Below are 12534 nucleotides of genomic sequence, written 5' to 3' on the forward strand. Positions count from 1 at the left end.
TATACTCTGTATGACTTTGTTTTCTAGGCTTCGGGAGCAAGTTCTGCTTGAACCTAGCCGACCGTTATGGAACCCATTGACATTCCAAAACAATATATACACATAACTATGTATTTGTGTGTGTGGGTGTGTGTATATATGTATATGTATGTGTGTATATATATGTATATGTATATACACACACACACATAATCAGCCAAAATCAGAGAACAGGAACAGGGATTTAATACCTTTTTTATGCTTATTTTTGTCAAACATGTACTCCTTTCATACGGGTGGCTTTTACAAGGCAACTGCCGTCATTTAATGTTTTCAATTGTAATTGTCTTAATGGAAATGTTAAGATTCATATCTGATTAACATTTTTAATAACTTAGAGGAGATTTTAACTTTAGTTATTTAAATTAGGTAAAATTATTGTACCGAATTCTCTGTCTAAAGTTCATTCAGGGGTGATTTCCCTGATGTGTGCATAAAAATCAAGACCTTATTTTACTGATGCATAAGTCCTAGTGGGATGAGACTAGGCATATGCTTTCAGGTAAATAAGGAGTTACTCCATTCAGTTTTCCCCAATCGAAGAAGCCATGTCGTTTTCCTTTTAGAAACATACAAGTGGACCCAATATGGGAATTTTCGTAATAGCTCATGCATTTGTCAGCCAACATTAAAAAGTAACCAACTCCTCAGGTATTTGTAGTTTACCCTAATGCTTCTATAAGAGAGTAGGTAAAAAAGGAAAGGGTAGATAATCTTTCTTATGCAAACTTTTCTCTTATATTTTGTCTTTCTTTCATTTTGACGTCAGTAGCATCCTCCACACATTTGTGTGCCTGATTTGAAAGGAAGCTGGGGTACCCAGCAAGTTTAGCCTTTAAGTTTCTGTGTATAGGTTTGCAGACTAAGTAATGCTGGAAGGAATAAAAAAGGGAGAGAAACATGAAACACAAAGCATTGAAAATTCTGGTACTTGGGTTTCTGCTTCAGAGGAACTTCAGTGGCTTAGGGCTAAATAGCCATTTTATTCAAATGCTTGCTATAAAATCTGAAAACATACTGGCAGGTGCTCCTCTCCTTGACAATTCATTAAGTATCCAGAATTCTACAATGTTTAACTGAAGAATTGGTTAATGTTTTGATCCTCAAGTGTTGAACGTTCTTTGTGTTTGGGGATGGGTTTTGGGTTTTGGGGGGTTTTTTAATTCCTGAAGCTTACCAGATATGAATGGCTAATATTTCATTGTTCTGCTTATTGTAATGGTGAATGCTTTAAGAAAAAAAAAGTGTAATTTGCTAAGAATAATTCATGATCTGTTTATGCGATAACTCCTTTTTGTTACAATTTTTTTAAAAAAAGCTATTTTTGTTAATGTAAAGTAAATATTTCAGAGCAGATTTTTTAAACTTATTGCACTAAATATAGGCTCTGTACAAAAAAAAAAAAAAGCCTCAGCATTTTATCATTCCATGGAAGGAGAATCTTTTGAAAGAAAGCATTGCCTCCTACCAGAATTAGACAGTGAATTAGACCGGTATTATGGAAATGTGTACAATTAATGTCACTAGGGCTTAATAAGCAGCTGTTTGCTAATGTGCTTCCTTTCAAAGGGTTGGACCTTTAAATTGCTGCAAAAGGTAAATTGTATTTTTTTTTAAGTATCTGTGTTCTTTACTCTAGCTAGGCTAAAATTTGCTAAATGCCTCAGTTTCTTTTCAAAGCTCATGTAATATTTCTGATTTTTCAGAATATTTGCAATAACAGTCCAGAATTTTTTTTTTTTTTTTTTAAAGAAACAGGAGCTCACGTCTTGGCAAGATCACAGAAAACAATATTGTGAGAGTAGCTATTTTGAAACAGTTAATTCTCCAGAAGTTAACATTCTAACATGTGATGTCACTAAACGATATCATTGTACTCTTTTATATCATTTGAAATGGAATAAATATAATTACGTAACTAACAATTATCCAAATAGGTGAGAGAGCAAATCATGTAAGAAAATTCAGACTACCTTCTGTTTCATAACCACACAGATTGTGGACATTAAGAAACATTGGGAAGTAAATTTAGGATTGGCAAAAGTATGGAAGATGGGTATCAGAACAGAAGACATTCATTACAGGAGCTACTTATCTTAGGAGGTGTCCCTCCAGAGTGACCTGGTGGAATTGCTGAGTTTGGAAATTAGCTTCTCCTCACTTGGACGTCCCGGCACTATGGACTCCTGCTGCTGCCTGTTCCCTATGCTCGCAATCTCAGCTGTTTGGAAGCCACCGGGAATGCTTTCTAATTATCATTTGCAACTAGAACTGTAATCAGAAAGAAATTTTGTATTTTTGTATAACTTGATTGTGTGCCATTTTATATAACAGGTCCTGTTTTACAAATAAATTTTGTTTTACTAACATTGTGTTTAGCAATTATGATCTATGTGTAACCATGTCATTTGAGTTCCAAATTAATTGCCAGGCTGTTTCCCCTAAGTGAATATGTGTGCCGTATAGGTAGATATATGCAGATATGCATATATATTACACAGACACTCACAGAGAGATATTTGACTTATAGACTGTCACTCTCTCATGAGCTTCATTCGTTGATGCATTTCAGAGAGCCTCACAGAGGCTTTTAGCGATATTTGAATGTTTCGAGGCTATGTTCGGATAGACCTGCTGCCGCTGTCATTCTTCGTGAGCCGTTCTTCAGCTGGCTCTGGGCTGCCTTATTGCTGTTCGCTCACTGCCTCCATCTCTGCCCAAGTGAGAATAGATGAAGGACCAAAATTATCTGTGAAATGTGGTTACCTGAATACTTTTATCAACCAGTGACTCTGTGTGGTGGGTTCTGTCTTTTGTCTGCGGTGGATCTTCAAAATTGTGTTCAGGACGCCTACTTCCAGAGTTAAGTTAGCATCTGCAGTTGTCAGTGGTGATCACAGTGAGAAGAGAATCGTGATCGTTGCTGCCATTGGAAAATTAAGGTTCTGGTGCCTGATTTAGACTTTCTAGGCTCCTGCCTCAAGAGTAAGCTCTGCCGTATATGATATGCAAGGGAAAAGGTTATATTTCGGTATAAATCCAAGAGACCCATCTTCTGTGGGAGGCTTACCAGTACGTTAGGTAAACATTAGGAATTTAGCCAGAGCGCTGAGATTGTATAATCTCTGCACCAACGAGCACAGCTCAAAGCAGGCTCTTCCTTTAAACCATTTAATGCAATGTTTAATGTTTAAGGATCAAAGCTTTTATCCTATCCTATAGCATAATTAAGTCCTAAGTTACTGCAATATAAGTAGCTTAACTGTGTGTTGGTTCCTAAACTTTTTGCATAATGGTTGAGGAGGGGGCATTCACTGAGTCTATTTAAAAATTAAGCTGGAAATAAGTTTCTCCTTTGTAAAGATGCTCCCTTACTCTAATTTTGTCTTTTTTTCAGCCAAGGGCGTTAAGCTGCCAGTTCCCAATACCACTGACCTCGACCTCGGTATCTGCCAAGGGCTCCCTTATCTTCCCAGGGCAGTTTCAGGATTTCACCCCAGTAGGGGGTGGTGAGGAGGTGACCCCTTTTATAGCAGTCCTGAGCCCCTTGAAACCGGAGTAATGCTCCTCTGCTCCACCCTCTCCCTTAAAACAGCTGCGGAAACTACAGGCACCAAATATTTGTGAGGCCGTGTTAGTGCCCTCAAGACCCTGACCATTTCCACCAAGCACCACTAATAGCTAATAAAGGCCATTTCAAGAGGGCTCCTGGCCTTCAAAGTAGAATTCTGGGGTCAGTTCTAAAACCAGAGCTGCCAATTATGGTGACCTGAACATTTTATCTTATTTTTCATCAGTAACCTCACTTGAATTTTTGGAGTTTCCAATAGCCTTTAACACAGCCTCTGAGAAGTTTCCTTCAGAAAGGTCTTTAAAAGTTTTCACCTTTCAATAAGTTCTCTACTGCGTTTTTACCGCTACTTAAAAAAACAAAAACAAAATCCTCAGAGTCTGGAGGCTTATCAATGCACCTGCCACAGTTAATCTCTGTATTCTTTTCATATATTCCATCTGATAGATAAAAGTGCACTATAATGGCTTGCCTAGAGTTTTTAAGATGTGGTCTGTGAATATATATTGGAAAATTGTGGGTTCATAAGTAAATGCATAAAGCAGAGCTTTGTGTATTATATAATCACAGTGCAGAATGCCTTTTGCTTTAAATGCATATTCATGTATCTTTGTGTACTAAGGAATACATGTTAGCCCATTTGAAAAGTAGGCACTCTTCATATACAGTGACTACTTTCAGAATAAGCTTATCTTTTTAATGACACATAGCCCAAATTGTGAAAAAGCAGGATGCTTGAATGTGCCAGGAGAAAGTATAAAGCTAGCAAACTTAGAAAACAAAATAAAAAGCTAAACATGTTGTACGCACCAAAAAATTTTAAATAGCACACTTTCCCCCATTCACGTTTCATAAATTTGAGTCAAATTCTTATTCTCCAAGTTTTAATTTAAGAGGAAATTTTTAATCCAAGATTTAAATCTTTGAAGATATCTTTGTTATAAAAAACTTCAATGCAGCGTTTTTAAACTTGAGAATTTCTGTGGAAAACCTTTCTTTTCTATGGAAATACTATAGTACCTTTTCTTCCACCCCATCTCCTTGATTTTTATGTGTAAAAAAAAGACAAATGATGCTTCCACTTCAGTATCACATGAACAGCTATCACTTTTCTAAATTAAATGAGCAGGATTTAAGTTGGATATTTTTTAAAGGAATTCATTAGTAAATTTGTGGAAAAAATATGCAATTGTTAGAGACCCAAATATTAGGCTATTTTCTTCAGTTTTGATACTCAGTTTTACAATATAAATGATTTCCTGAGGAATAAACATTCTAGACCAGGGAATTCAGAATAGTAAGGCTTTCAGGTTACTCATGGTCTAGGCAAGATCTAGCTGAACATGAAAACGTTGTAATTTCCAAATGTTTCAGAAATCTTTCACTTTTATTTTCTAAGACCCGAATTTAGTATTTGATATTCAAAAGCAGGTTCTTAATCTGTTGAGGGGACCAAGGGCCCCTCTGAGAAGCTTATGAAAGCAATGAACTACCTTTCTCTCAAAGTCACATAGCCTGCTTAGGAACTTTTAAAATACTAATAGAATTTCGGGACCCTCAGACTGCCAGTCTCCACCCTGCCCCCATCCCCTCAGGGCCTAAGGAACACAAGTCAGAGGCTGCTCTAAAGTTGGTTTGATAATGTGTTTTGAAATAAAGTAGTGATTAGGCGTCCACTGAAGATACTTTTAAGATGGTACTTACCAATTTCAGACCTGGAATCGTTTTTTTTTTTTAATTGAAGTATAGTTGATTTACAATGTTGTGTTAATTTCCTGCTGTACAGTAAAGTGAGTCAGTTATATATATATACTTTTTTAAAATATTCTTTTCCATTTTGGTTTATCATAGGATACTGAATATAGTGCTCTATATATTCACTATAGTGCTATACAGTAGGACCTTGTTGTCTGGAATCCTTTTTATAACTTGAAAACTTTTGGTACCAGCTTTGAAAATCAAAACCACACTAATCTGAATGAAAAACAGGACGTCAACACTGAATCTTCAAGACAGTAAGATTTCTCTCCTTGGAGGTGTGAGGTTGTATGTGTCCTTCGATGAATTTTTGGCAAGGTACCAAATTATTTGCAATGGACAAGAAAATCCAAGAAGTGAATAGGGAATCCCTGTAATTATCCATCTGCCAAAACACTAGATTCTTTATTATTGTCACTCAGCTATGACATCTGTAGCATAGTGTTATCAGTTAGATCACTGTCTAAAAATATACCTTTGTCAACACGACCAAGAACATTTGCAGATGGTGATAAATTAGCAAATTTACCGTAGTCCATAGCTGACAAAAAATTTTTAGTGGAAAGTTGGAGGAGCAGATGCTGGGGGGACAAATTCAAAAGTTATTTTTTTCTCCTTCGTAAATCAGTGAGGCTTTCCTCCTGTTTTGAGTGTTTTCCGGTCACCACTAGAGCAGCCTTGGACCACTGCCCATGGGACTGTGCCTCCACTCCCCCCCCACCCCCCATCCACATCACCTTCTTTCTTTAGGGAGCATGTGGGTTTCTTCACATTTACACCTTACTATTAGGTAAGCTTGCTGCAACTATATGGAGGGTCCTCTGGGCCCTTGAAAAAGCAGGCAGACATCCTTAAAGGAATTTAAAGTTTTTTAAGATTTGATTCCAGGGGGTCATGACCTGTAGTCAGACATCAAACTATTACCTACATTTTCAAGCTGAAGAAAGCAGTGGAAATGTCTTAATTGGCTGGTGAAGAAAATAGAAAAATCAGCTCTCCTCCCCACCCCCCAACCCCAGAAGAGCTCTATTGAACCTTCCACAGTAGCAAAGGGAGAGACCAAAGGTGGAAGTTCCCATATTGGGTGGAAAAGGGCCTAAGTCCGGTGTAAGTATCTATATTTGATAATGTCTTTTTGTCATAGAAGTGTATGACCTAAAGGAAATGTCTTGACTTTCACATAGGAATCTGATCCACCCATCCCATCAGCTAGGAAATTATTTTGAGTTAGTTTTTTTTTTTTTTTTTAACAGATGTAACTTTATTTATTTATTTATTTATTTAATTTTTGGGGGTGTGTGTTGGGTCTTCGTTTCTGTGCGAGGGCTTTCTCTAGCTGTGGCAAGCGGGGGCCACTCTTCACTGCGGTGCGCGGGCCACTCACTGTCGCGGCCTCTTGTTGCAGAGCACAGGCTCCAGACGCGCAGGCTCAGTAGTTGTGGCTCACGGGCCCATTTGCTCCGTGGCATGTGGGATCTTCCCAGACCAGGGCTCGAACCCGTGTCCCCTGCATTGGCAGGCAGACTCTCAACCACTGCGCCACCAGGGAAGCCCCAGTTATTTTTTGAGGAATAATGTGTTAAACCATTCTATGTGAGTAAAGTAAGCACTGAAAAGAAGACTTGAGGGACTTCCGTGGTGGTCCAGTGGTTAAGATTCCGCGCTTCCAACGCAGGGGACGTGTGGGTTCGATCCCTGGTCAGGAAACTAAGATCCCACATGCTGCACAGTGCGGCCAAAAAGAAAAAAACAAAAAAAAAAAGAAAAGACTTGAGGAATGAATGGACACAGGACTGGAGTGAACGTCCTACCAGCATCCTGCAGACCATTCTACCTGCCACTAGAAAGTGTGAGCACTTCCTTCATTTACCACATGGATCATTAAGACAGGATTCTTTTCAAAAATTGTATGAGGTGATTCATAGGAATGAAACAATACTAGGACAGCTTTGGGACTGATGATTGGAGACAGAGACTACTGAGTAAATTTTCCCCTTTCTCTGGGTTCTAGCAGTGTTCTCCCAGAACTTTTTGGCCCTCTTGTTTTGGCTAGTTTTGATTTTCAAAGACATCACGGGGTGGGGGGGGATGTTACCTTTCTTCTACTATATTGCCTTAGTGCTACTAGATTATGTTGCTGTTGAGGTTCTCTTGATTTTGTCCATCCTATAAAAGGGTACTGGGAGCTCCATAATGAAGTTTCAGTTACACTGTCTCAGAATATTCTTGACCATTGAATGCACTTCTAATAGATGTGGTACCCAGTGAAATAAATTCAGGAGGTTGTTAGCTGATCTGATTTGTTACAACTCACACAGGAGTAGGGAGAAAAGTGTAGAGGGCACCTAAAAAAATGACAGGTGCTCTGGGAAAACAACCAAAGACAAAAGCATATCTTTTGAAGACCTGAGGTCCAACTTTAAGTACTTTCTGGCACAGCCTTCCTGAACTCCTGAGTTTAGAATAGGCTCCTAGAATAAAGCAGCCAAGTTTGAAAGATCAGTCATTGCAGAGGGACCTGCTCTTTGTCTCTCAGGCTCTGAGCCTAACATCCCATCCAGTCAGATCCCATCCAGTGTATGGGGTGATTTGAACAGAAAATGCCCATCAGTGTGTTTCGACATCTCACTGCTGTGAAATCCAGCATGAGAAGTATGTTGTGGTGCCACATATTTCTCAATCTGAGGCCTTTTTTGTCTTTTTGGTTTTGCTTCGTTTTACTATTTGCATCCTATTTCACAGTGTCAAAATGAATTTTTGTATCATGTCCGGTCTTTGTCCATTACAAACTATAGGATCATGGTTAAGCCTTCCATGAATTCCCTGGTTCGGGATCTTTTACCTTAGCATTATCTTGAGCTTTTTCCTTATTATTATTTCTTTATTACAGTGTCACTACACTGTATTCAGGTGGGGAAACAAACATGTAGGTGCTTGAACATGCCCCGCAGACATGGTCATAGCCCTGTAGTATTTGTGACTGTCATTGACACAGTGCAGACTTTACAGAGTGTTGTGCTCTCAGAGGACTTTAAAAATATGTATATTAAGCAATTAACTTTCTGGGGTTATCAAATCTTGCTGGGAAATTAACTTCCAAGAGCTCTGAATTGGATGGAATTCCATCTGGCTTCAGAGTACAATGAGCCTATATGAAACGGAGCTTTGAAATGTTTTCCTTGTGCAGAAATATGAACTAGAAAAAAAAGTACTGATCTAATGCTAAGTTTTCTGTGTACTGACTCAGTTACCAGAATTATAACGAAAACTGTATTTTAGTCTAACAAATGTATAGAATTTTTTTATGTAATAAATAAAATTTTATAGGAAAGAATGTCATTGTCTACTGTGTCATAGCACTTTCCCATGCCCAGGGTGGTGATGAATAGTGTAGGGGAGGGAAAATAATTGTCCCCCCTACCCTTCTGAGTTCTTAGCTGAGACTCTGTAATAGAAGACACATTAACAAGAGAAAAACACACAGAAGTTTATTAACATGTATACCTCAGGTATACATGTGAGATACCCAGGAAAAATGAGTAACTCCTCTAAGTGGCTTAGAATTCAGATTTAAATACCATCTTAATAGGGAAAGGGGAGAGAGGATGTAGGCCTCTTAGGGGAGAGTAGATGATTTTTAGGAAAGATGAATGGGCCCTTAGAGGAATAGCTGGGCGGCATGATAGCTTACGGCAAAGTGTGTCTGGGTGTGGTGTCGACTTCTAGGCTCTTCTCCTGTGATAAGAACCAATCTCCCCTGGTTGATGAAACTCCTGAGAAGGGGATTTATGACATTTGAGTTCTTTTTGGAGAATCTGTCCAGGGAGATAAGGAGAGTTCATAGAATACCTCACCCACATTTGCTGGTTTTCAAGTGCCTTCAGCTCACAGTAATACAACAAAGCGGCATTTTTTTGAGGTGGCAGGTCCTGAACTCCTGCAGTCATATTTGGGGGTGGCGTATTCTGCTGTGCTGCAATAGAAAGTGATTGTGGGCAACATCTTGTTTTCAGATTAGGTCAATATGCTGCAGGGGTGCCCTGGAATTGGGCAGCTGTTTCTTTCCAGCATCTCTCAGCATGTTCTAGGATCCCTGAAGTATGAAACATAAATGTACTAAATAAAACCTAATTTCCGAAGTACAAAGTTCATCCACTGCCCAGCCAGGCTTCCTAGCTGGAGTCTGAGTCACTCTGTGAATGCTAAGGTTGCAACTGAATTCAATCATCAGGCAGAGAAGAAAAGCCTATTAGATAATGTTTACCATGGAAATCACTCGTGCTTGGTACAGTGCCCTGCACATAAATTGAAGCCTGGATCTGTGCTAAGTTGGTGAGTTGGTGAAACTGCGGTGTGCCGTAATTTAGGCAGTAAATTATGGAAAAATCAAGCTTGTTGATTTTTCAACAAGCTTGAAAAGTTTGGAAAAATCAAGCTTGTTTAAAACTAATCCTATTTTAAATGATACTGGGGACTAAGAAAGGGGTGTTCTTAAGTGGAAGACCTTTTGCAATACCAATAAATCTCTCCCAATTTGTTTTTTAATTTTGGATTTTTCTTGAGAGGCTGCTGTACAGACTGCTTTTCATTAGCAAATGTGAGTAATGCCCAGATCATAGCCCTAGTTATTTATCTATAACTTGCTTGCCAAAAGAAGTTGTTAGAGAACATTTGTGAGGAGTCCTCAGACACTACAGGTGTTTGAGATACTAAAGAATGTTAACCAATCTGGACTGTTAATTCTTTTTGGAGGCGTGGTCCTGATGCAAATGTACACAATTCCTTGTTCCATAGACCACCTAGTGATTAAAGAGCCTGTGAAAAGCCTCACATCTCCTAAAAGGTACCCAGATATTCTTTTTCTGTTTGGCTATGAAAAGTATAATCTGTATTCAATCTCAAATTTTAGACAGTAAAGAAAAATCCAGAGGGTCTCTTTTAAGAGGCATACTGCTTGTGCACTTTAGGATAATATATAAGTTGTGATTGAAATTTCAGCTTCAGAGAGTACTCAAAGCTCCTAGAAGTGTCGAATGTTTCAGAAAGAAGCCAGCATCCTAATGAGGCCCTCTGGCCTCCTATTTTTGACCAGGTGTTGTGGAACTAACCCACAAGGCCAGACCTCTTCACATTATTGTTAATTTTTTTCAGTTGTTGCAAGTAGCAGTGAAGGTAAGGAATACTTTGTGCCTTTAATTTGATATTGTGCCTCCTTTACTGTCCAAATCCTGAGAAAAATAATTTTAGAAGATATACCTAGGTTACATACTGGAGTCCAGAAAAAGCAAAGCTAAGCTATTAGACCACTTCCTGGGCTTATCAGCAACTTCAATAGAAGTCTTAGAGCTCTCTAGGTAGTTATAAGCTCCCTGGCCAGTTATGTCAGACCAGAGAGGCGACAGTAAGGAATTGCCTGCCTTCAAGGCAAAACAAAAGGGCTTTCAGTCAACCAAACTCATACTATAACTTCACACTTGGAGATGGGATATTAGGGGTTTGTGTTTGGTCTATTCTCTCTGCCAGAAGGGATTCTCCCAACTTACAACAAGAAACAATTTTAACACAAAAATTTAAAAAAAAAAATTTTTTTTTAAAGCAGGCATGTGAAAGTTGAGAAAAGGAGATTAACTGTATAAGAAGGCTGCACATAAAACTAAACTCCGAGTTTTCTGTCAGTCCCACGAAGAGGAAATCAAGAAAGGTACATAGTTTTATTTATTTTTTTAACATCTTTATTGGAGTATAATTGCTTTACAATGGTGCGTTAGTTTCTGCTTTATAACAAAGTGAATCAGCTATACATATACATATATCCCCATATTGCTTCCCTCTTGCGTCTCCCTCCCTCCCACCCTCCCTATCCCACCCCTCTAGGTGGTCACAAAGCACCGAGCTGATCTCCCTGTGCTATGCGGCTGCTTCCCACTAGCTATCTATTTTACATTTGGTAGTGTATATATGTCCATGCCACTCTCTCACTTCGTCCCAGCTTACCCTTCCCCCTCCCCATGTCCTCAAATCCATTCTCTAGTAGGTCTGTGTCTTTATTCCCGTCCTGCCCCTAGGTTCTTCCTGACCTTTTTTTTTTTTTTTAGATTCCATATATATGTGTTAGCATACGGTATTTGTTTTTCTCTTTCTGACTTCACTCTGTATGACAGGCTCTAGGTCCATCCACCTTACTACAAATAACTCAATTTTGTTCCTTTTTAATGGCTGAGTAATATTCCATCGTATATATGTGCCACATCTTCTTTATCCATTCATCTGTCAGTGGACACTTAGGTTGCTTCCATGTCCTGGCTATTGTAAATAGTGCTGCAATGAACATTGTGGTACGTGACTCTTTTTGAATTATGGTTTTCTCAGGGTGTATGCCCAGTAGTGGGATTGCTGGGTCATATGGTAGTTCTATTTTTAGTTTTTTAAGGAACCTCCATACTGTTCTCCATAGTGGCTGTATCAATTTACATTCCCACCAACAGTGCAAGAGGGTTCCCTTTTCTCCACACCCTCTCCAGCATTTATTGTTTATAGATTTTTTGATGATGGCCATTCTGACTGGTGTGAGGTGATATCTCATTGTAGTTTTGATTTGCATTTCTCTAATGATTAATGATGTTGAGCATTCTTTCATGTGTTTGTTGGCAATCTGTATACCTTCTTTGGAGAAATGTCTATTTAGGTCTTCTGCCCATTTTTGGATTGGGTTGTTTATTTTTGGTACATAGCTTTAAATGCCTAATAAAAGGAAACATTAAATAGGACTTCTGCAGGAGGGTCTGGGCAGGCATTAAACGTGTTGTAATCTTTAATGACTTGAAATAATGTCTACAATATAGTCAGTGAAAAAGGGGATAAAGCAGTATTTATAGCATGATCTCATTTATGTAAAAATCAATATTTTTATACATTTTTAAATGACTGAAGGTATAATACATGCTCTCTTAACCAAGTCTGTGGGCACTGGTAGCTGATTGGTTAATTGAAAAATTTGGTTAAGGAGGAGAATCTTTATAAATGAAATGTTTTTTAAAACTACAACAAGTAAATAATCATTGGCCAAACTTTGGCATAGTTATTAGTTCTACTTATGACTCTTTGAGTCCTCTGAAGTTGTCTGTTGTCTTTTTTTTTTTTTTTTTGGCAGCATTAAACATACCAAT

The 12534-nt window shown here is 38.4% G+C and overlaps 1 protein-coding gene across 2 annotated transcripts in view; it reads left to right on the forward strand.

Moving 5' to 3' along the window:
- The window catches only part of SLC44A1 (solute carrier family 44 member 1), a 221398-nt gene that overhangs the window by 158634 nt on the left and 50230 nt on the right, over positions 1-12534 (forward strand). The window contains exon 16 of one of the 2 annotated variants that reach the window (XM_057548466.1): positions 28-2408. The exons of the other annotated variant lie outside the window; for it this stretch is intronic. Coding sequence (XP_057404449.1) covers positions 28-51 — 24 coding nt within the window. The 3' untranslated portion in view covers positions 52-2408. Of the gene's footprint in view, positions 1-27; positions 2409-12534 lie in introns of those variants that run through there. 2 annotated transcript variants of the gene reach the window in all.

Source organism: Balaenoptera acutorostrata, chromosome 6 (genome assembly GCF_949987535.1).
Source record: "Balaenoptera acutorostrata chromosome 6, mBalAcu1.1, whole genome shotgun sequence".
NCBI lineage: Eukaryota > Metazoa > Chordata > Mammalia > Artiodactyla > Balaenopteridae > Balaenoptera > Balaenoptera acutorostrata.